The 22,918-nt window shown below is 41.6% G+C and overlaps 1 protein-coding gene across 3 annotated transcripts in view; it reads right to left on the bottom strand.

Moving 5' to 3' along the window:
* LOC115107833 (inverted formin-2-like) overlaps positions 1-21,464 on the bottom strand; it is a 29,718-nt gene extending 8,254 nt beyond the window's left edge. For all 3 annotated transcript variants that reach the window (XR_003860273.2, XM_029631495.2, XM_029631496.2), the window contains exons 1-10: positions 21,296-21,464; positions 8,781-9,196; positions 8,555-8,670; positions 8,110-8,269; positions 6,713-6,746; positions 6,401-6,542; positions 6,182-6,314; positions 5,356-6,039; positions 5,066-5,205; positions 4,849-4,910 (exon numbers count right to left, since the gene is read on the bottom strand). Coding sequence is in view for 2 of the 3 variants with exons in the window: in XM_029631495.2 (XP_029487355.1) it covers positions 4,849-4,910; positions 5,066-5,205; positions 5,356-6,039; positions 6,182-6,314; positions 6,401-6,542; positions 6,713-6,746; positions 8,110-8,269; positions 8,555-8,670; positions 8,781-9,177 (1,868 nt within the window). In the remaining variant the exon portion in view is untranslated. The remainder of the gene's footprint in view (positions 1-4,848; positions 4,911-5,065; positions 5,206-5,355; positions 6,040-6,181; positions 6,315-6,400; positions 6,543-6,712; positions 6,747-8,109; positions 8,270-8,554; positions 8,671-8,780; positions 9,197-21,295) is intronic.
* Positions 21,465-22,918: the final 1,454 nt, after the last annotated feature.

Below are 22,918 nucleotides of genomic sequence, written 5' to 3'. Positions count from 1 at the left end.
ACACAATGATTTGTCCCAAATACAATGCATTTAGTTTTTGAAATATTTAGGGCTAACTTATTCCTTGTCCCCCATTCTGAAACTACCTGCTCCTCTTTGTTTAGTGTTGCAGTCATTTTAGTTGCTGTAGTAGCTGACGTGTATAATAGTGTTGAGTCATCTGCATACACAGACACAATGGCTTTACTCAAAGCCAAGTGGTATGTCGTTAGTAAAGATTGAAAGAAAGTATGGGGCTTAGACAGCTGCCATGGTGAATTCCTGATTCTACCTGGATTATGTTGGAGAGGCTTCCATTAAAGAAAACCCTGTGTTCTGTTAGACAGGTAACTCTGTATCCACAATATAGCAAGGGGTGTAAAGCCATAACACATAAGTTTTTCCAGCAGCAGACTATGATGGATAATGTCAAAACACTCACTGAAGTCTAACAAAATGGCTCCCACAATCTTTTTTTATCAATTTCTCTCAACCAATCAGTCATTTGTATAAGTGCTGTGCTTGTTGAATGACCTTCCCTATAAGTGTGCAGAAAGTCTGTTGTCAATTTGTTTACTGTAAAATAGAACTGTATCTGGTCAAACACAATGTTTTCCAAAACTTTACTAAGGGTTGGTAACAGGATGATTGGTGGGCTATTTGAGCCAGTGAAGGGGGCTTTACTATTCTTAGGTAGCGGAATGACATTTCCTGCACTCCGAGCATGAGGACACACACTTTCAAGTAGGCATAAATTTAAGATATGGCAAATAGGACTGGCAATATCGTCCTCTATTATCCTCAGTCATTTTCCATCCAAGTTGTCAGACCCCGGTGGCTTGTCATTGTTAATAGACAACAATATTTTTTTCATTTTCACCTCTTCCATACTCACTTTAAGGAATTCAAAATTACAATTCTTGTCTTTCCTAATTTGGTCAGATATATTTGGATGTGTAGTGTCAGCGTTTGTGGCTGGCATGTTGCTGGCAAGTTTGCCAATGAAAAAAGTATTAAAGTAGTTGGGAATATCAGTCAGTTTTGTAATGAATGAGCCATCTGATTCAATGAATGATGGAGCTGAGTTGGCCTTTTTTCCCAGCATTTCATTGACGGTGCTTTTTACTATCATTCTTTGTCATTTATCTTTGTTTCATAGTGTAGTTTATTCTTCTATTTATTCAGTTGTCACATGATTTCTCAGTTTGTAGTACGTTTGCCAATCGGTTGTGCAGCCAGAATTAATTTCCATTCCTTTTGCCTCATCCCTCTCAACTAGGGGTTGCAAGGGGTTGGAAACTTTCCAGTAAATTTCTGGAATTTGTACAACATTTTCCATGGGAATTTAAGCCCTGGAATTTGGTGAATTTGGATAAAATTCCTCAAAAAAGCTTATAACAGTGAACCTTTTTTAAGGCAATTCTAGGTCTTGTGGCATATTTTGGTTAAACTATCCCCAATTCAATGGAATTAAAACCCTCTGCATGCACAGTGCATTCTTCCATCACATGTGCAGTGCACTCTTCCATCACATGTACAGCTGATTCTTAAGATCTTCCACCCTAATGAGATGCTATTGAGCCCACACTACTACACTGTCTAAGCCAAGGATTACATTCTTTCTGGTAAGTTTTGATTACAATACTCAGTGATGTGAATATATTTTATTTGACATGCATTATTTTTTCTTAATTAGTAAATAGTAACCTACAGCAAAGTGTGTTTAAATTATTTCTAACTAACAATTTCTGCTAGTTAGTTTTTGCTACCATGTGGGATCTAGCTTGCTTGAGCCTGCTAAATGAGGAGTGTTAATTCGCCTGTTTCCATACATGTTTCATTTGAAAAGATTTATCTTACAAAGGAGTTGTTTAATCTAACTGCTTAACTATTTATCTGTACATAGGGTTTATTTGGCGTTTTTTACAACAAAAAAATCTGATCTTTACAGGAAAATGCCACGGGCACTATCTGATGTGTGGAGACATTTCACTGCAGCTAATGTAGAAGGAAAAGCTGTGTACATTTGCAAATACTGTGCCAAATCATATGTAAAGAATGCAACAAAGATGCAGAATCATCTGGCCAAGTGCATAAAGTTCCCTCAGTGCTCACAACAAGCAGCCTCTGACAAAAGTCCCTCTACTTCTATTTGAGGTGAAAATTATGAATCAGACACCTTATCGGTAGCAACAGCTCATGGTCCTTCTGGAATCAGAAGGTTTGTTTTACTCAATGGAGGAACGTAGTCAGAGCAATGCTGACAAATGTCTTGCTCGAGCTGTGTATGCAACTGGTTCACCTCTGATGCTCACAGGCAATGTGTATTGGAAGAGATTTCTGAATGTTCTTCGCCCAACATACACCCCTCCAACCAGACATGCTTTATCTACTCATTTGCTGGATGCAGAGTTCAACATAGTTCAAGTGAAGGTCAAGCAAATCATAGAGAAAGCACACTATATTGCAATCATCTCTGATGGGTGGTCGAATGTTCGTGGGCAAGGAATAATGAACTATATTTCCACCCTTCAACCAGTATTCTACAAGTGCACAGACACAAGGGACAACAGACACACTGGTCTCTACATTGCAGGTGAGCTAAAGGCAGTCATCAATGACAACAGAAGGTATTTTCACAGACAATAATGCTTGGTCTAAAGTGGAGGAGTCCTACCCTCACATCACACCCACCCAAGGACATCATGGCACTGAAAACAATGGATACACTCTACAAGAGATCCAAGGAAATGGTTAGGTATGTGAAAGGTCATCAAGTTACAGCAGCAATCTATCTCACCAAGCAAAGTGAGAGGAATAAGAGCACCACATGGAAGCTGCCCAGCAACACCTGTTGGGGTGGTGCTGTCATCATGTTTGACAGTCTCCTGTAGGGGAAGGAGTCTCTCCAAGAAATGTCCATATCACAGTCTGCCGATATGGACAACCCCATCAAGAGCATCCTCCTGGATGATTTATTTTGTGGGAGAGTGGTAAGCAGCCTGAAACTCCTGAAACCTATAGCAGTAGCCATTGCACGGATTGAGGGAGACAATGCCATCCTGTCTGATGTTCAGACTCTGCTTGCAGATGTAAGAGAAGAAATCCATACTGCCCACTTCACTGTTGCTCCAAGCAGAGGAAACGGCAGTCACAATACATCAAAAAGTGTGATGACTTCTGCCTGAAGCCCATACGGAGTAGGCACAGCGGCTGCAGACACAGGTAACCCCAGCGACGAAGGTGCAGGAAGATCAGGCCCCAGGGCAGCAAAACTATTCGTTGTTTGTATCCACTCCAGGCCTCTCATTGGGAGTGTAGTATTGCTTTGCAGCAGGCCGCTGTCTTCGATTTACATGGCTCGTGACATGCGACCATAGTTGATTGCCATGCTCCTCTTGCTGTGCTCCTTCGACTCCGCTATCAGATTGGGGAGAAGAGGCAGGAAATGGCTCCCCTGGCGAACAACCCCCTGGGCAACACCGGCCAGTCGGATAACGACAAACGACAAGACGGAGATGCATCCAACATGTGCGGAAGCCATCCAGCCACCGGCGTAGAAAAGGTCAACATTTCACTCTGCGTTTTTCCCAATTTCTTACGTAGGCTGGCTACCTGCGGGATCAAGGAAGCCACCTCAAGCCTATAATCCTCGACAAGCAAACAATTGCCGCATTGTAACTCTGAGTGATCCAGTTTGTCCTAAAACACAGAATAATAGATACAACTCCTACAGCGCTGGAACCGTTCATTTACCTCTCCAGACAAAGAGGGCCCCATTGGAAAACTCATCTGGGACTAACTTTGTTAGCTTTATGGCTAACGTTAGCAGCTTAGCTAGGTTAGCGGCTCTTTCAAGCAGACTTTAACCTGTATTCAGGACATAAAGTTAATTTATTTGCCATATTTTTTGCAGTTTTACTTTAGTAAAACTTACTTTATTTACTTTATTGCAAAGAGGATGCATATTTTGAAATATTTTAATTCTGTACAGGCTTCCTTCTTTTTCAATAGGTGACCTTCAAAGCGAAGCATTGGAAACCCTCCCTGGTCTTTGTGGTTGAATCTGTGTTTGAAATGTACTGCTTGACTGAGGGACCTTACAGATAATTGTATGTGTGGTGTACAGAGGTGAGGTAGCCATACAATAATCATGTTATACACTATTATTGCACACAAAGTGAGTCCAATGCTACTTACATTTTTACTCCTGATCTTATTTAGGCTTGACATAACTGTCACGACTCCCCTTCCTGTTCGGGTGGGGCTCGGTGGTCGTCGTCACCGGCCTACTAGCTGCCACTGATCCTTTTCCTCCCCCATGTCTGTTTATTAGTTACACCTGTGTTTTAGTTAGGTTAATTGGTTGGGCTTTATTATCCAGCCGGCCCGCCTGCTGGGTGTGCGTGATTGTTTTATGTGTACTCTAGTGCAGGGACTGTTTAATTCCCCTGTGTTTTGGGGCATTTGTTTGAGTGGCGTCGTTTTCACCTGTGTGGTGAATAAAGAAGTATCGCTACTCTGAACTCTCTGTTTCCTGCGTCTGCCTTCTTCCTCCACTACATCCCAGGCATTACAATGAGTTGAATACTTATTGACGCAAAACATTTCAGCTTTTCATTTTGAATTCAATGGTACAAATTTCAAAAACCATCATTCCACTTTGATATTATAGAGTTGTACGTGTAGGCCAGTGACATAAAATGTCATCCATTTTAAATTCTGTCTGTAACAAAACAAAAAGTCAAGGGATGCGAATACTTTCTGAAAGCACTGTATTTCAACACTCTTCTACAGTACCTATCAATTCTTGTGTTGCCTCCTTTACTAAGACTCTCTTCTTCATATTTCTTGCCTGAAAATACTCACCATCTGAATTGTTTTAAGAATATGTTCAGGTTGAGATTTTTCTTGGCATCGATGAAAGAAATCTGTTGATGGAGAAAAAGTGTGATGCTTGAAATTAAAACAGGGGATGTGTTAAGGAAAATGACAATAATGATGAAGGGAGAAGAGAGAGTGAGATTATAAGGCCATTTCAAAGTCTAATGGGATGGGGTAAGACCACATTGATTACTCTCTCTACCTCTTTGGGCTCCTGTTTGACCGCAGGGGCGCTGCCTTTGGCCTTTGACTCTGTCACTGGCAGACAGAAGAGCTCCTCAATACTGGAGTAGTCAGGCTCCAGAGAATCTGACTGTACCGATGTCCACATGGAGTGACTGTCTGGAGCAAAAGAACAAAATGGTGTACAGTATTTGAATTATGACTTATACACTACACTCTTGAGTTGAAATGTATCCAATTTGCACTTGTCAGGGTCAACTGTATTTGTTGGTTTAATTCAATGGTGACACAATCTGACAGGTCCCTTACCAGTCACCACTCTGGATGGCAGCTTCTGCCAGTTGAGCTTCTTCATGCGTAGTGTGGGGCAGCGGCCCGCCTTGGGTGGAGGGGCATAGTAGGATCGGCCCAGCGTCTGCACACTCTGGGCCATAATCATGTCACCACCACCAGGGGGAGGTGGGGGGCCCATACCAGGCAGTGGTGGTGGGGGTGGGGGACCCATCCCAGGCAGGGGTGGTGGTGGTGGGGGACCCATCCCAGGCAGGGGTGGTGGTGGTGGGGGACCCATCCCAGGCAGGGGTGGTGGTGGTGGTGGGTAGGGACCCATGCCAGGCAGGGGTGGGGGAGGCGGTGGACTCCCATACCCCATCCCTGGTAGATGAGGTTGGGTAGGAGGGAGACCGGGGAGAGGCGGGGGAGGGGGAAGGGACAGCATCCCAGAGAAGCCAAAAAGTGGTGGGGGTGGAGGTTGGGGTGGGGGTGTGCCGAAAGCTGCCATGCCTTGTAGTGGTGGTGGTGGAGGAGGAGAAGGAGGGGTGGCAACAGGGGAGGTAGATCCTTTAACGAGGACGACCAAATGATCGGTCAATCTTTCTCTCAGGTCTATCTGAACGCCCCTGTCTGTGGTCTTGACCTTGACCTTAGGTGACCCTTGCTGAGCCTTGGAGGACACCAGACGTTCCATCAAGCGCTCGGTGGAGTCAACTTCAGCTAAAGAACACACACACACACAGACAATGTCAGAGTGACATAATATAAACCAGCCAAAACATGTCAGCGTACATGGCCACACTAAATAAATGGTGAAAATGATGTTTTTATGGACTATGAAGATGATTGATCTCAGACTCACGTTCCTGTGCCAGCAGACTAGCACGGTCAGCCAGGGCCTCCAGGGCCAACCACACCTCGCTGTGTTCCGGCCCCAACAACAACAGCGCGTGCAGGATGGACAGCAACTGCACCGAGGCAGGGGAGCTACTCACCTGGAGCGAGGGGAGGGGGTTAGATTACTTGTATTATCTGCTGTGGGTTTTAATTACAAATAAATACACCCTTAATTGGTGCTTACTTTGGTGAAGAGTATGGCGAAGACTTCCTGGTGACTGCTCATGTCAATACCTCCGTACATGCTCTCCATCTCAGCATCATCATATGCCATGGTGTCCTCAAAGGTCTCACACTGGATGTTCAGGTCCACATCATCCGTCTCCCTGTAACACACACACAAACATACACAAATACGTATTTCCACAGGAAAAAAACAAGTAGCAGTGTGAAAGAAAATTGGTGTGCTGTGCATAACAGAGCATTTGCTTATTCCGAAAAAGTTTATATATATTTGAAATAAATAAAAATGTATTTTGCAAAAGACTCAACTTACCTCAGTTTTGGAAGTAAATCCAGTAATTGTAGCCCTGCGAGACAAAGAATAAGTCACAGTTAGACATTTTCATTCAGTTTGACATGTCCACATAGAGATCCTATTCAATTACTAGAGTGGCTATGTTACAAATCCTAAAAGTTCTACAATGGGATGAAAATGGCAGCCATATTGGACAGGGAGAAATCCAAACCAGTCTAATTGAATTAATGGCAGTAGAGGCATAATCCTGATTTTACTTATAAAGAAAGGCATGTGATATATATCATAAATTGTGTAATAGAATTATTGTCAAACTAAAATATTGTCATATAATTATAAATACTGTTTAAACAGGTTTTATACCATTTTTTTGTATAAAAAGCATCTAAAATATATTTAAACAGAACATGTCAACATGCTATTGTGTAAACAGTGTATATATAATAAATCAAAAAATATGTTTAACTATTTTGCTGATAGGTGCAGTGAAATGTGTTGGTTTACAGGATCAGCCATAGTAGTACAGCGCCACTGGAGCAAATTAAGGTTAAATACCTTGCTCAAGGGCACATCGACACATTTTTCACCTTGTTGGGTCGGGTATTCAAACCAGCGACTTTTCGGTTACTATCACACTGCACTAACGGCTAGGCTACCTGCCGCCCTATTATTTGATACAATATCAGTGCTTGTTACATTTACAACTTTTCTAAGTCCTATCATCTACTGATTTCCGCCAGCGTATGGCTGTGGACTGTATTGTTTGGACATTGGCATACTGGCAATTAAACAAATTAATGGAATCATTCCTCTAAAACTGGCTGGCTATCAAACTAACAAACATACAGTGCAGATAAATTCTTCAAATTCATTATTTTACACAATATCTTATCGCAGCACGGGCAAACCATGGTTGACCAACTCCCTGACCAAAATGGCTGACCTTTAATGCCATCATAAGAAGGTTCATGACCATTCTAGTACTCTAATGCTTAATTCTATGAATGTCCATCTCTATTTCCTGTATTCAAGCTATTGTTTATAACGACTGCAATATCTTCATCATTATGATAGATTTTTCAACATATGAAGCACTCTACACCATGTAGGCTACTGTATATACGCATTATTGTGGTACTTCTTGATACTAGTAATACATTTGTGCATGGTTGATCTTTAAAGGGCTACAGACACTCCTTAAGCCTCTCCGTTTCCTGGGCAACAGTATTGGAAGGTCAAGTAGACATGGCAATGGAAACCTTTCTCAAGAAACAATACGTGAATCTAAATCATAAAAAGCATTATTGGGAAGATACACAAAACTACAATTGGAGGTAGTGAAAGGGTCTCCATTCACACCCGTGCTTCACTATGTATGTGAGTGTTGAAAAATCATGATGAAGAGGTAGTGATACCGATGAACTCTTTGCGTAGTTTGTCCCTCTTCCTCAGGTCCTGTACCCTGTAGATGATCACGTTGACCACACTCATGAGGATGACCATATACGGCACGTTGTCCGTCGCATGCAGCTCGTTCATGATGACGCTGAAGCGGTACTGGTGGATCTTCACACTCTGACAAAGATATATAGTTATGAAGATAACATAAGTCAGCATCCCTAATTCATGAAGAGCAGGGAGATGCCTTATCTAAAGTAGGTTTTCCTTATCTTAGACGAGGTACAATACATTTTCACAGGCCTCCTTTAATACTTTGTATGAATTCAAGGGGGTATCAATGCTGCTTCAGCTGACATTTGCTTTGAAAGTAAACCATATGAAAATAATGATCAGAATTGGTCTTTGTGTATATTTATGCTGTTCTGTATAAAAAAAGGTGATGGCAGGGTTACACCTTACTTTATAGTGATCCAGGGCGTCCATGACCAGGTGGTGTCCCTGTGGGTTGAACATGGTGAGGGCTGCCAGCAGCTCAAACACCTGCATCTTCACCATGGTGTTGGACGTGTCCAGTGCTGCCAATCAAAAAAAGAGATCATGTTCCAACAGGCAGGCAGGCAGACAGACAGACAGACAGACCTTTGCCAAAACTCTTGCCACCCTTCTTACGAGCCCTCTTTCTCACCTTGTGACAGGGTCCTGACGTATCCCTCATTGTCCAGTATAAAGTGCAGCCCAGCGGAGGAGTTCATCACTGCCTTCACACAGGCCACACATGTGAGCTGGAGGATGGCATCAGCGATGCGGGCACACCCACGGCCAGACAACCTTTCCAGGGCCTCCATCAGCAGATCCAGCCCATTGAGCTCCAGGAACTGCACCATCCAGTCCTGGTCACTCCCCTCCAGACGCCTCCGCAGCCCTGAGTAGTTGACCACCGTGGGTACCTGTAGCAGTCGTATGCATAGCTCTGGATCTGCGTTCTCCAAGTTGGCCTCTAGGTGAGCATCTGGGTCCGGGGGGCTGCTGGTCAGGTGCTCCTTTAGGGCCTCCCACTTCCCTTTGGATGCCTTGGCCGCCATGGCAACCAATAAAGGTGAGCTAGAGGTAGAGAAAAATCGTGCAATGTTCATGTTGTGACACATACGAGTGAAACAGAGACCCACAACAATTGAAACAAAATGTAAAAATAAGTCTGTAAATTATGCATTGGTTTGATTTGGAGGAACTACAAAGCATTATTGGAAAGATACACAACACTAAAATAGAAGATCGTGAAAGCAGGGTCTCCATTGTCAAAGACCTGCCTGAAGAGGAACTTCCTCTGAACTCAGGGGGGGTAAAAGAAGAGGAACTCATCAGGAACTGCCCGAAGAGGAACTTCCTCTGAACTCAGGAAGGGTAAAAGAAAAACAAACATCCTTTTATGCTGAAACTCTGAAAATCCTACTTGCGAACTGGGAGCAACAAGTTGTGTCCATTCACATGCTTTGAACTTGGTGAGAACCCCTAATTGGCTAATGGCAAACAAGCTGGGTCAACCATGAACTAAAAGTACAGCTATCATGCTCATAACCAATTTATAGTGTTCAGAAACCATATTAATAGATGTATTTTTATAAATAATGTTTTGTTGTTGCATTTAACAGCAAATAATGCTGTTATTGAGGTAATTTCCTTAGTATACTAGGTGCTATCTATAGAATAACCCATAGGATAACCCTTTGTAGAACCCTTTTTGGTACTAGGTAGAACCCTTTTGGATTCCATGTAGAACCCTTTTCACAGAGTGGAGACCAAAAAGTCTTCTCCTTTGGGGACAACCGAAGAACCCTTTCGGAACCATTTTTTTCTAAGAGCCTAGGTGACGTCAGAGTTCATCACGGAGCTCAGGATGAAATGACACAAGAGTTCCACCTATCAATTAAGATTTGGAGGGGCGTTGAAATGGATTATTCCCAGTTGTATGTTCACATTTACGAATATATGAGATGCTATGAATGCAGCGTTAGCTTTGTATAATATGCTGAAGTTGGTTGCTGTCGCTTGTAGAGGTCGACTGATTATGATTTTTAAACTCCGATGCCGATTATTGGGAGGACCAAAAAAAAGATGATACCGATTAATTGGCCGATTTGTATATATATATATTTGTAATAATGACAACAATACTGAATTAACACTTTTATTTTAACTTAATATAATACATAAATAAAATCAATTTAGTCTCAAATAAATAATGAAACATGTTCAATTTGGTTTAAATAATGCAAAAACACCGTGTTGGAGAAGAAAGTAAAATTGCTATATGTGCCATGTAAAAAAGCTCATGTTTAAGTTCCTTGCTCAGAACATGAGAACATATGAAAGCTGGTGGTTCCTTTTAACATGACTCTTCAATATTCCCAGTTAAGAAGTTTTAGCTTGTAGTTATTATAGGAATTATTTCACTCTATACCATTTGTATTTCATATACCTTTGACTATTGGATGTTCTTATAGGCACTGTAGTATTGCCATCCTAATCTCGGGAGTTGATAGGCTTGAAGTCATAAACAGCGCAATGGTTGAAGCACAGCGAAGAGCTGCTGGCAAACGCAGGAAAGTGCTGTTTGAATGAATGCTTACGAGCCTGCTGCTGCCTACCACCGCTCAGTCAGACTGCTCTATCAAATATCAAATCATAGACTTACTTATAATATAATAAACACACAGAAATACGAGCCTTAGGTCAATAATATGGTCAAATCCAGAAACTATCATTTTTGAAAACAAAACGTTCATTCTTTCAGTGAAATACGGAACAGTTACGTATTTTATCGAACGGGTGGCATCCCTAAGTCTAAATATTGCTGTTACATTGCACAACCTTCAATGTTATGTCATAATTATGTAAAATTCTGGCAAATTAATTACGGTCTTTGTTAGGAAGAAATGGTCTTCACACAGTTCACTACGAGCCAGGCGGCCCAAACTGCTGCATATACCCTGACTCTGCTTGCACAGAACACAAGAGAAGTGACACCATTTTTCCAAGTTAAAATAAATTCATGTTAGCAGGCAATATTAACTAAATATGCAGGTTTAAAAATATATACTTGTGTATTGATTTTAAGAAAGGCATTGATGTTTATGGTTAGGTACATTGGTGCAACCACAGTGACTTTGTCGCGAATGCGCTTGTTAAATCATCACCCGTTTGACAAAGTAGGCTGTGATTCGATGATAAATTAACAGGCACCGCATTGATTATATGCTATGCAGGACAAGCTAGATAAACTAGTAATATCAACCATGTGTAGTTAACGAGTGATTGTTAAGATTGATTGTTTTTTATAAGATAAGTTTAATGCTAGCTAGCAACTTATCTTGGTTCCTTGCTGCACTCGCGTAACAGATGGGCAGCCTGCCACGCAGTCTCCTCGTGGAGTGCAATGTAATCGGCCATAATCGGCATCCAAAAATGCCGGTTACAGATTGTTATGAAAACTTGAAATCGGCCCTAATTAATCGGCCATCCCGATTAGTTGCTAGTTGCTGGGGTGTCTATTTTGTGAAGTGCACCATTCCCTGCTGCAGCAAAGCACCCCCACAACATGATGCTGCCACCCTGTGCTTCACAGTTGGGATGGTGTTCTTCGAATTGCAAGCTTCCCCCTTTTTCCTTCAAACACAATGATGGTCATTATAGCCAAACAGTTCTATTTTTGTTTCATCAGACCAGAGGACATTTCTCCAAAAAGTACAATATTTTTTATGGTGGTTTTGGAGCAGTGGCTTCTTCCTTGCTGAGCGGTCTTTCAGGTTATGTTGATATAGGACTTGTTTTACTGTGCATATAGATACTTTTGTACCTGTTTCCTCCGGCATCTTCACAAGGTCCTTTGCTGTTGTTCTGGGATTGATTTGCACTTTTCGCATCAAAGTACATTCATCTCTAGGAGACAGAAAGCGTCTCCTTCCTGAGCGGTATGACGGCTGCATGGTCCCATGGTGTTTATACTTGCGTACTATTGTTTGTACAGATGAACATGGTACCTTCAGGCGTTTGGAATTGCTCCCAAGGATGAACCAGACTTGTGGATCTACAATTTTTGTCTGAGATCTTGGCTGATTTCTTTTGATTTTCCCATTATGTCAAGTAAAGTGGCACTGAGTTTGAAAGTAGGCCTTGAAATACATCCATAGGTACACCTCAAATTGACTCAAATGATGTCAATTAGCCTATCAGAAGCTTCTAAAGCCATGACATCATTTTCTGGAATTTTCAAAGCTGTTTAAAGGCACAGTCAACTTAGTGTATGTAAACTTCTGACCCACTGGAATTGTGATACAGTGAACTATAAGTGAAATAATCTGTCTGTAAACAACTGCTGGAAAAATGACTTGTGTCGTGCACAAAGTAGATGTCCTAACTGACTTCCCAACATTATAGTTTGTTAACAAGAAATGCGTGGACTGGTAGAAAAACAAGTTTTAATGACTCAACCTAAGTGTATGTAAACCTCCGACTTCAACTGTACCACTTTCAGTATAAGATCAAGATTAAACAGAAATTAAAGTTGGGTGAACTATAACTTCCACTTCAGTTCTGAGTGTTGACTGTTTGGACAGAGTTCTATAGAGGGCACACTACTAGTAGGCCTATGCCCTGTCCCAGACAGCAAGCTCAAATATCAGTCACTATCGCTGTGTCTTTCACTGAGGTCGTAAGATCGGACTGCAGGTCATGCAACTGGAGATGGACGGCATGTGGCAGAAATTAAGCCCCATGGGCCAGCACAAAAATGAGGTGAAAAGTTATAATGGACGAATGTGAAAAGAGGGGAATTTACTGATAGACAAGACAGTTAATAGACGATCACCGAGCCTCCTTTGACTTTGATTGAAAAAGTTAAAGGCTTTTGTATAGTCATGTTCAATTGAAAAGCCATTCTGTAAAATTTGCTGCAACCAACCGCCATCAGCATAATATGGGATAATGCATAGTACATTTGGTGTCATACTTGCTGAATTTGCAACAGCTCTGTGAGTATACTGATTCAGTGCCATTGTTGCTTGGAGCTGCGGTTTAAAGAGTATTCAGTGCCATTGGGATATAGATTAGTGACTGACAGATTGGCAACTTTGTGAGGACAGACAGACAGGGAGTGACCTAGGCTTGGGCGGTATACCGTATTTGCCGTATACCAGGGTATTATAAAATATCGATGGTATGATTTTCAATACCGTCAAGCTTGAGTTATAAGCCACTGCTTAGAACTAACTATAGGTTAACTATCTAAAACGTGCCAAATGTATTATCTCCAGCTCAGGGCTCCAGCTATTTATTTGGTTTGCTAACTTGCTGGCTAAGTGGCTAGCTTGCAAGATTGGTTACAGTAGAGACAACCAACCCCCTCCTGGATGAAGATCCCTGATGCCTATTTTTTATTAAATGTTTTCTTTTGGAAAGAAATAACGCCCCATATGTGCACTGCCGGTAATACCGTATACCCCGGTATGCTACAGGAACAGTATAAAGGTATGAAAATATGGATACTGCCCAACCCTAGAGTGACCCAGTCAGCTATTCAGGCCTGTTAGCCAATATGATCACATCCTTCGCAGTGAATCTGATATGAGTGCTCCGTCTCTCTCTCGCCCTCACACACAAACATTTTTGTCCTGTCTGTCTCTCTCTCTTGGACACTTCCTCCCTTCTATTTCTCTTTCTATGACTCTTTTTCCCTGACCCTCCCCTTTTCTCCCTCTCTCACTCACCCTTTCTTTGTTTCTCAACTTTGTTAGAAGCCGGAGTCTTTCCAAACCAGTAGTAACAAATAGGAACTTCAGGTGGTATGACATCTTAAACTGTCAATGGGTGTGTTTCATAGATTAAAGCAAGTGTCAGACTCTTACCTCAATGAGGCATTTCTTAAGTGGAGCTGCACCAATTGTGCTAATTTTAACAATTTCCACTGAAGATTTACCAAAAACATATTTACAGGAAAAACTGTGCAGATGCAAAGTTTGGTAACAGAATAAAACTGTTACCAAACTTTTCATCTACAAGTTTTTCCAGTAAATGTTTTTATTTTACTGTATAAATTGTTCAAAGTAGTCATTGTGCATAGAGTTGTTTGGTTTGTTAAACTTTGAAATCAATTGTTTTTGTTTGGAATACATTTTAAAGCGAAAAATCAGAGTCTCAATGAAATTCCTTTAACGTGGAATTGCCTTATGGTAGATAAATCCACATTCCAGTGATTGCACAAGAATGCAAAGAATCCATGCCAGACGTATTAGTGAGGTTGGAGTATCCTCCTTCTAGCATAGGGAGAAGAAAATCAATGAAGTGCTCCTTTAAGAGACCATGGTTCTGAGAATAGGTGGGGTCCACATGAGCAGAAACCTCAATGTGCAGAATGCCCTCTGCACTACACTACGAAGACATCCTACTGAGGAAATGTGACTCACACAGTTCAGGCTAGTGAATCATATCCTCCCGCTGTAGTCTGTGTTCTGTCCACTCTCTCTCTATTACAGTGCCTTTAAACTCTGCATCCGTTTGCATTGATTATCCAAGCCAGGCTTGAAATATACTACTGACAGAAAAAATAATTCATGAATAAACTCTGAAGCAACTGTTTCCAACAGAAGCTACATTATGGCATCACGTGTGTGTCTATTTGAAGTTGTGACATCAACTTCGAGGTCAGTTTGAAGGTTTTTAATGTTGCACTTTCCAGTGGTGCTGGAGTAGAAAGGCTAAGATTTTCCATAAACACAAAATCCTGATCTGTGCTGATGGCTTTTTTCCCAATTGCTGCTCACTAATCCTCAGGCTTCCTGTCCAACCGGAATGACACCATACCTCTAACTTAGAACATGCATACGGGGCTAACAAGTAATAACCAATCCACACTCAGTGGCATTATAGGAAAACAGTCTTGCCATGTGACTGGAATGTTCATGCTTCGTTTCCTAAACTAAGCACATGCTGACATTCAACAAGTTGTGGAATTTCGGGAGCTACAATGACATAGTCTTGAGAACACATTTACCGTGGATACAGAAATCCCTGGTCTGAAAGGGTACATTATTTGAACAGGCTTCTGCTTCTATGTTGCCTGGAAGGGAAAGGCTGAAGGAAACAGACATATTTCCTGCAGCTTAAGATGGGATGGGGACAGACAGAGAGACAGAGAAAAAGACTCTTTAGGAAAGAATGATTAACTTTTGTTGTGTTATTCTCTCAGTCACATTCCTCCCAAAGTTGACCTGGGGTCATCTATATGGATTTGCTTGTTTATATTGACAGATATTTATGAAAGAGCCCAGAGATCATTATTGGTTCATATAGAGGCCTCAATGGCAATACCATGCAGTTATCAACAAGGTTGGGTTCCACTGAATTAAATAGATTCAGGAACTTACAGCACGAGCACGGATGTGTTTGCAGTCTAAGACGTACAGTACTGTGTCGGATGTGATACGCATGCAAAGTATGCAGAAACTCTGGTTATTCATTCATTCACACCCCACTGCCATTTACGCACATTCTGTCCCGTAGAATGTGTAGCATGACATTCCTGGAGTGCTGGATATACTGTACAATGGGACTTCTTGTCAACATCAACATTATCCAGACCAGCATGACCCTGGCAGAGAGAATCTTCCTGGAGTCATGTGAAATAAGGAACCAGGCCATGGGCTATGTAATGTGACCTCCTTAAATGCTTACAGAGCAACTGAGCAATCTATGCAGTTTATGATGATGGAATCACTATAAAAGACCTGAATAAAGATGTTAAGTAGCCATGGAAGTTTGAAACATAATAAACCTTGGCTCATCTCATGCAAAAGAATGGTTTTATAACAATATCATATCTGGTGCAGTCAGTGGCGGACAACTAAGGCAATTGCCTGGGGCCTCGCATCCATCAGGGGCCTCGTGAACTTCCCATTATTTAGTTTAATGATACATCATTTCTCTGTTATCTTGCCTCCTCCACTTGAGGCCTTCCTCCACTCGTGAGTTACCTCCGAGGTACGCTATTAGCAGTAAACGGAGCGGTTTCTGTTTTGTTCATAAAAATGTATCATCTGACGCATCTCAAAATCCTTTTGTTTCTTTGAATTTGGCTCCAGCTTTTGAACGGAAGCTATTACCGATTGATGAGACTCACTCCCGGTTTGATGCAAAAAAAGTGAGATGGTTTGGGATGAGTTGGACCGCAGCGTGAAGGAAAAGCAACAAGTACTCAACACATATCGACCTGACATATCAACCTGACTGGTACAGGACATATCACCCTGACTGGTACATGACATATCAACCTGACTGGTACAGGACATATCACCCTGACTGGTACAGGACATATCAACCTGACTGGTACAGGACATATCAACCTGACTGGTACAGGACATATCAACCTGACTGGTACAGGACATATCACCCTGACTGGTACAGGACATATCAACCTGACTGGTACATGACATATCAACCTGACTGGTACAGGACATATCAACCTGACTGGTACATGACATATCAACCTGACTGGTACATGACATATCAACCTGACTGGTACAGGACATATCACCCTGACTGGTACAGGACATATCAACCTGACTGGTACAGGACATATCGACATGACTGGTACAGGACATATCACCCTGACTGGTACAGGACATATCAACATGACATATCACCCTGACTGGTACAGGACATATCAACCTGACTGGTACAGGACATATCAACCTGACTGGTACAGGACATATCAGCATGACTGGTACAGGACATATCAACCTGACTGGTACAGGACATATCAACCTGATATATCAACCTGACTGGTACAGGACATCCACCTCTGGCCTGCTCGCCTCCCTACCACTGAGGAAGTACAGTTCCCGCTCAGCCCAGTCAAAACTGTTCGCTGCTCTGGCCCCCCAATGGTGGAACAAACTCCCTCACGACGCCAGGACAGCGGAGTCAATCACCACCTTCCGGAGACACCTGAAACCCCACCTCTTTAAGGAATACCTAGGATAGGATAAAGTAATCCTTCTCACCCCCCCCCCCTTAAAAGATTTAGATGCACTATTGCAAAGTGGCTGTTCCACTGGATGTCATAATGTGAATGCACCAATTTGTAAGTCGCTCTGGATAAGAGCGTCTGCTAAATGACTTAAATGTAAATGTAACACGTGGGAACTCCTTCAAGACTGTTGAAAAAGCATTCCAGGTGAAGCTGGTTGAGAGAATGCCAAGAGTGTGCAAAGCTGTCATCAAGGCAAAGAGGTGATACTTTGAAGATGTGTTTAACACTTTTTTGGTTACTACATGATTATTTACTACATGTTATTTCATAGTTTTTATGTCTTCACTATTATTCTCCAATATGCAAAATATTAAAAATAACGAAAAGTCCTGAAATGAGTAGGTGTGTCCAAACGTTTGACTGGTACTGTAGGTATTGGCCGGAATTTCTATCCACCATAGAGATGGATAGAGATCACTACTTGGAAATAACCCGTTTTTGCATGGTCATTGCCATTGAGCGTTTCCACCATTTTGAAGTATTCAACTGGGTGGGACTTGGGTTAAGGACGGATCACATGATCTCATCTAGGTCATCAGGTGGGCTCAGCCAATGAATTCTACTTGTGAGCATTCCATAATTGCAGGTGGCAGTAAATCACCAACATGGACATTATACCTGTTCAAACAACAAACTCCAGGTGGCAGTATGTACCATTTAAGTTTGTTTACCAAGTCATAGAAGTAGTAGAAGAAGAAAATTGAGTACTTCAAAATGGAGATGGCCTCAATGGTGCTGTCCGGTGCTCTCACAGACACCATAATGGGACAAAAGATGAGTTGTCTATGGTCCCTAACTTGAACATCTAAAACTAAATAGAAAACATGTAGAAATGTTAATGGACTAATCTATTTAAAAATAACTGCCCTTTTCTGGCCCGCAAATTGCTTTTGATTAACAAATGGGTCCGGAACAAAACTGACACCTCAATGTGACCCTCGGAACAAAAGTATTGCCCACTGCTGTTCAATGTAGTGATACAAAGACCTTACTAGCAAAGGGCATTTCAAATCTTTTCAGTTAGGCTTTTCATTTTGGTTCATTCATCTAAAAGAGCCGGCACCCGAAAAGCTCTTCGTTCAGTAGCCATGAATGTGTTTAATAGACATGGGCAGTGGCCTCAGACTGGCCTCGGCATAGGGCCTCCAAATCACTAAATCCGCCCCTGGGAGCAGTAACATAATCAACAGCTGTTGACCTTCTACCTAGCTGCATGTGCACCTTAGTCAGCAGAGGATCTCCACTAGCAGTTCCTCTTCCCTATAAATCCAGGGCATCACCCTCTGGGACCCAGTCAGCAGATTGTTAGTCAGCATCACCATGCCAACACTAGTGGTGCCCGGGTCACCCGCACCCTTCTGCAATTGCTAATAACCCATCGTCAACCACCAGATTATATGTGATTAGGTAAAAATCTGAGGCCAGCACCCGGCCCTAGCCCACTAATATAGAAAATGCACTGTAGGCTACAGTCAAAGACAGCTGAAGATTTAACCCATCTGAACAGTAGGCTACAGTCAAAGACAGCTGAAGATTTAACCCATCTGAACAGTAGGCTACAGTCAAAGACAGCTGAAGATTTAACCCATCTGAACAGTAGGCTACAGTCAAAGACAGCTGAAGATTTAACCCATCTGAACAGTAGGCTACAGTCAAAGACAGCTGAAGATTTAACCCATCTGAACAGTAGGCTACAGTCAAAGACAGCTGAAGATTTAACCCATCTGAACAGTAGGCTACAGTCAAAGACAGCTGAAGATTTAACCCATCTGAACAGTAGGCTACAGTCAAAGACAGCTGAAGATTTAACCCATCTGAACAGTAGGCTACAGTCAAAGACAGCTGAAGATTTAACCCATCTGAACAGTAGGCTACAGTTCCCTTGAATTTCCCTATTTGAAGTCCCCATCTTGTGACTGTTGAATTTGTATGGCTCTTGACAATCATCACATATAGTCCTAACATAGCTGCTATCATCCTCTTTTAGCCTACCATTTCACCAAATCTTTCCCAAACATTTACTTTTCTGTCCCTCTTTATTTTCAACTCTCCATTTCACAGCTTTTCTCTAATTAAACTGCGACATTGTCCTTTTTGCCTCTGTGGATTGACGAGTTCCCATTCCCAAAAACATGTGGCGATTGGCGTGTAGACTATTTGGCACGCCTACGGTTAGGCCCTAAAGCTTATAGGCTTACGCACTAATGCCATTTAGCCTAAAATAATTAAAGAAAAACCTATAGCCTATAGATATAAATTGCACAATAATTACACATTTATGGATTTTTTAAGGTATTTTTTTCTCTTTATTCAATCCGCCCTTCATCCACACAATATTTAATGACCCTAAACCCATCTGCCCAGTGGATATAACCGCGGGAACTGCAGGGTATGAGTCAACCCGTGCCTCACTAGCCAACACAACACAAATATTATTCTGTATGAAACTGTGCTTAAACATCCATTTGTCTTGAGCTTCCTAAATAGCATGGTCCCCATGTAAATAAATCAGGTAGCCTTCTTAAACCTATCGAATTTCATTCTAAACTAATGGGCCATTCTGTCTTATTAACAGCAACATCGAACAAGAGCAGTTCAATGAATGAAGTGACCTTTGTCTTCTGATCAAATCCGGTCAATGATCTACATCATTGATATTGAATCAAACACATACATCTAATTGGCCGCATTTGTGTGGCTGTGTTTTATTTTGTGTACAGAATGCATGGTTGTGCCGTGTGCACAACTGCATACAACACGTAACGCACACACCCCATCTCATCTGGTCTGTAAAGCCTATGTGCCTGTAGAAACACCAGACTGTCATGGTCAGCTGTGTTTGTGAGATGGGCATGCCATGGTAGCACTGACTGCCCCCTTGTGTCCGTCCCTTTGTGTCACTCACACATGTAAACAATACATGGACATAGGAACAAATGAGTCCCTCTAGAGTTCAGTGGACATAGCCCACTTACATAATCCAGTCATTAAACAGACATACACGTCACACTATCACCTAGCCATATCTATGACTAAAAAGAAAATATGTTTTCTAATCTGAGTTCTTTGTATCTCTTCTTAGTCAAAGATATGGCTAACAATCACCAAATGTGAAGTGCAATGTCAATTCTCTAGGAACAGACACAATCCCATACTAACATTTGTACATATATCCTGATCTTTACTACTAATTGGTAAATTAGTAGTAAAGAAATAGGCTACCTTGTGACATGTTGTGCCCATTGCTATCTTCACAAGCCTGACACAAAAGTGGCAGAACATTGAAGGTTTGCAGTGGAACTTCACATTTGCCCCAGCCTGGTCTCTCACACTAGATGTTACATAATACATGTAAATCTGACACACTCAAATTAGTATAAATTAGTATAATGTTAGGTTTGGTATGGTTACATAAGACAGAAGGATACCTAAGGCAAAAACAAATAAAGTAAGGTGGTTGGTCAGGATAGGCATATATAACGTGAACGTCTAGCAACCCAATGGTTCGTGTTTGAATCACTTCACAGACAACTTTTAGCTAATTTAGCATTTTAGCTCATTTGCAACTTTGTAACTATTTACTACTTTTTAGCTACTTTGTGACTACTTAGCATGTTAGCTAATCCTAACCCTTAACCCGTATCCTTAACCCCTAGCCTAGTTAAAGTTAATCACTTAGCTAATGTTAACATTAGCAACCTAGCCACCCTAACTAACTACAGCTACAACAAATTGGATTTGTAACAAATCATACGTTTTTGCAGATTCGTGACATATTGTACGAATTCCAATTCATAACATAAGAAATTGATGAAGGACATCATCAAATTAGTACCAATGGAACTTAACATACAGCATCATACTAATTAGAGTATGTATCCCGGATTTACATTTACTATGTTACGTCTACCCCTGAGTCTAGGCTGTTTGCCCAGGCTATGAACGAGCAAGACAATAGAATTCGCATCATGGTACAGTATACAACCATCTTATGTTGGGCAAAAAGTTATTGTTAATGAGTGATGTGGTTCTCTCCGTACAATTGCACGAGTTGAACAAATTACAGTTGTTACCATTCTTTCCAATAAAGTCTTCATTATGAAATGTGTTACTCTTACGTTACTGAGTCCCTTAGCCTGCACGAAGGACGAATTCCACAGCAAATCGAAGGCAACACTTATATCGAAAAGTAACCTCTTTCCCACAATTCCTGCGTTCTAGTAGAAACTATGGAATATAGACTGTTGTGTCCAAACCCTGCTGCGCTGTTCTCTGCATCTCACGGACTGCGCGTGACAAAAATTGTGAGGGTAGAGAGTAACATAGCTCCGCCTCCTCACCCACACATCTGGATTTTGATGAATTCAGCGAAATGGACCAGTCTGGACCAGTCGTCCTGTTAGTTGTTCAATGGCTCAATGCTCTTGTTATATCATTCATCTTCTCAAATGTTCTAGACTAGGTCATATGAAAAGGGTTGTCATACTGAGGGAAAATTGGTTTCATATTGGATATCTGTACCTAATATTTGATCTCATCAAGTTGTTTCCTACTAATTATTTGCCTACTTTAGCAATGTCATCATATTTCCATGCCAAGTTAGACGAAACAGTCACATTAGCCTGAGAGGTGCAATGCATGTCTAGGGCCTTCATCTTCCCCTGATTCAGAATGTCTCATTTTATATTATGTATTTATTTTGGATCCCTATTAGCTGCTACTCTTCCTGCCCTGTTCTGAACCAATTGCAATTTACCTACGTCCCTATTTGTGGTACCTGTCCACATGACTGAACAGTAGTCCAGGTGCGACAAAACTAGGGCCTGTAGGACCTGCCTTGCTGTTAAGAAGGCAGAGCAGTGCTTTATTATGGACAGACTGTTGTATCAATATGTCACCTCATCTGGCTCAATATCCACATTATTCATTACAAGATTTAGTTGAGGTTTAGGGTTTAGTGAATGATTTGTCCCAAATACAATGTTAAACTATTTAGAATGAACTTATTCATTGCCACCCATTCTGAAACCAACTGCAACTATTTGTTAAGTGTTGCAGTCATTTCAGTCGCTGTAGTAGCTGACGTATATAGTGTTGAGTAATCCGCATACACAGACACACTGTGTAGTGGCATGTCGTTTTGTAAAGATTGAAAAAAGTAAGGGCCTAGACAGCTGCAGTTCCTGATTCTACCCGCATTGTGTTGGAGAGCCTTCCAGTAAAGAACACCCTCTGTGCTCTGTTAGACAGGTTACTCTTTATCCACAATATAGCAGGGGGTGTAAAGCCATAACACATATGTTTTTCCAGCAGGAGACTATGATGGATAATGTAAAAAGCTGCACTGAAGTCTAACAAATCAGCCCCCACAATCTTTTTATCATAATTTTCTCTCAGCCAATCGCTGTGTAAGTGCTGTGCTTGTTGATTGTCCTTCCCTATAAGCTTGCTGAAAGTCTGTTGTCAATTTGTTTACTGTAAAATAGCATTGTATCTGGTCAAACACCATTTTCCCCAAAAGTTTACTAAGGGTTGGTAACAGGCTGATTGGTTGGCTATTTGAGCCAGTAAAAGGGGCTTTACTATTCTTAGGTAGGGGAATTACTTTTGCTTCCCTCCAGGCCTGAGGGTAAACACTTTCTAGTAGGCTTAAATTGAAGATATGGCAAATAGTAGTGACAATATTGTCCGCTATTATCCTCAGTAATTTTCCATCCAAGTTGTCGGAGCGGAGTTTGCCA

The sequence above is a fragment of the Oncorhynchus nerka genome, linkage group LG24 (genome assembly GCF_034236695.1).
Source record: "Oncorhynchus nerka isolate Pitt River linkage group LG24, Oner_Uvic_2.0, whole genome shotgun sequence".
In the NCBI taxonomy this organism is placed as follows: Eukaryota; Metazoa; Chordata; class Actinopteri; order Salmoniformes; family Salmonidae; genus Oncorhynchus; species Oncorhynchus nerka.
Note: the sequence above shows the minus strand (reverse complement) of the source record. Positions and strands in the feature narration are given on the sequence as shown.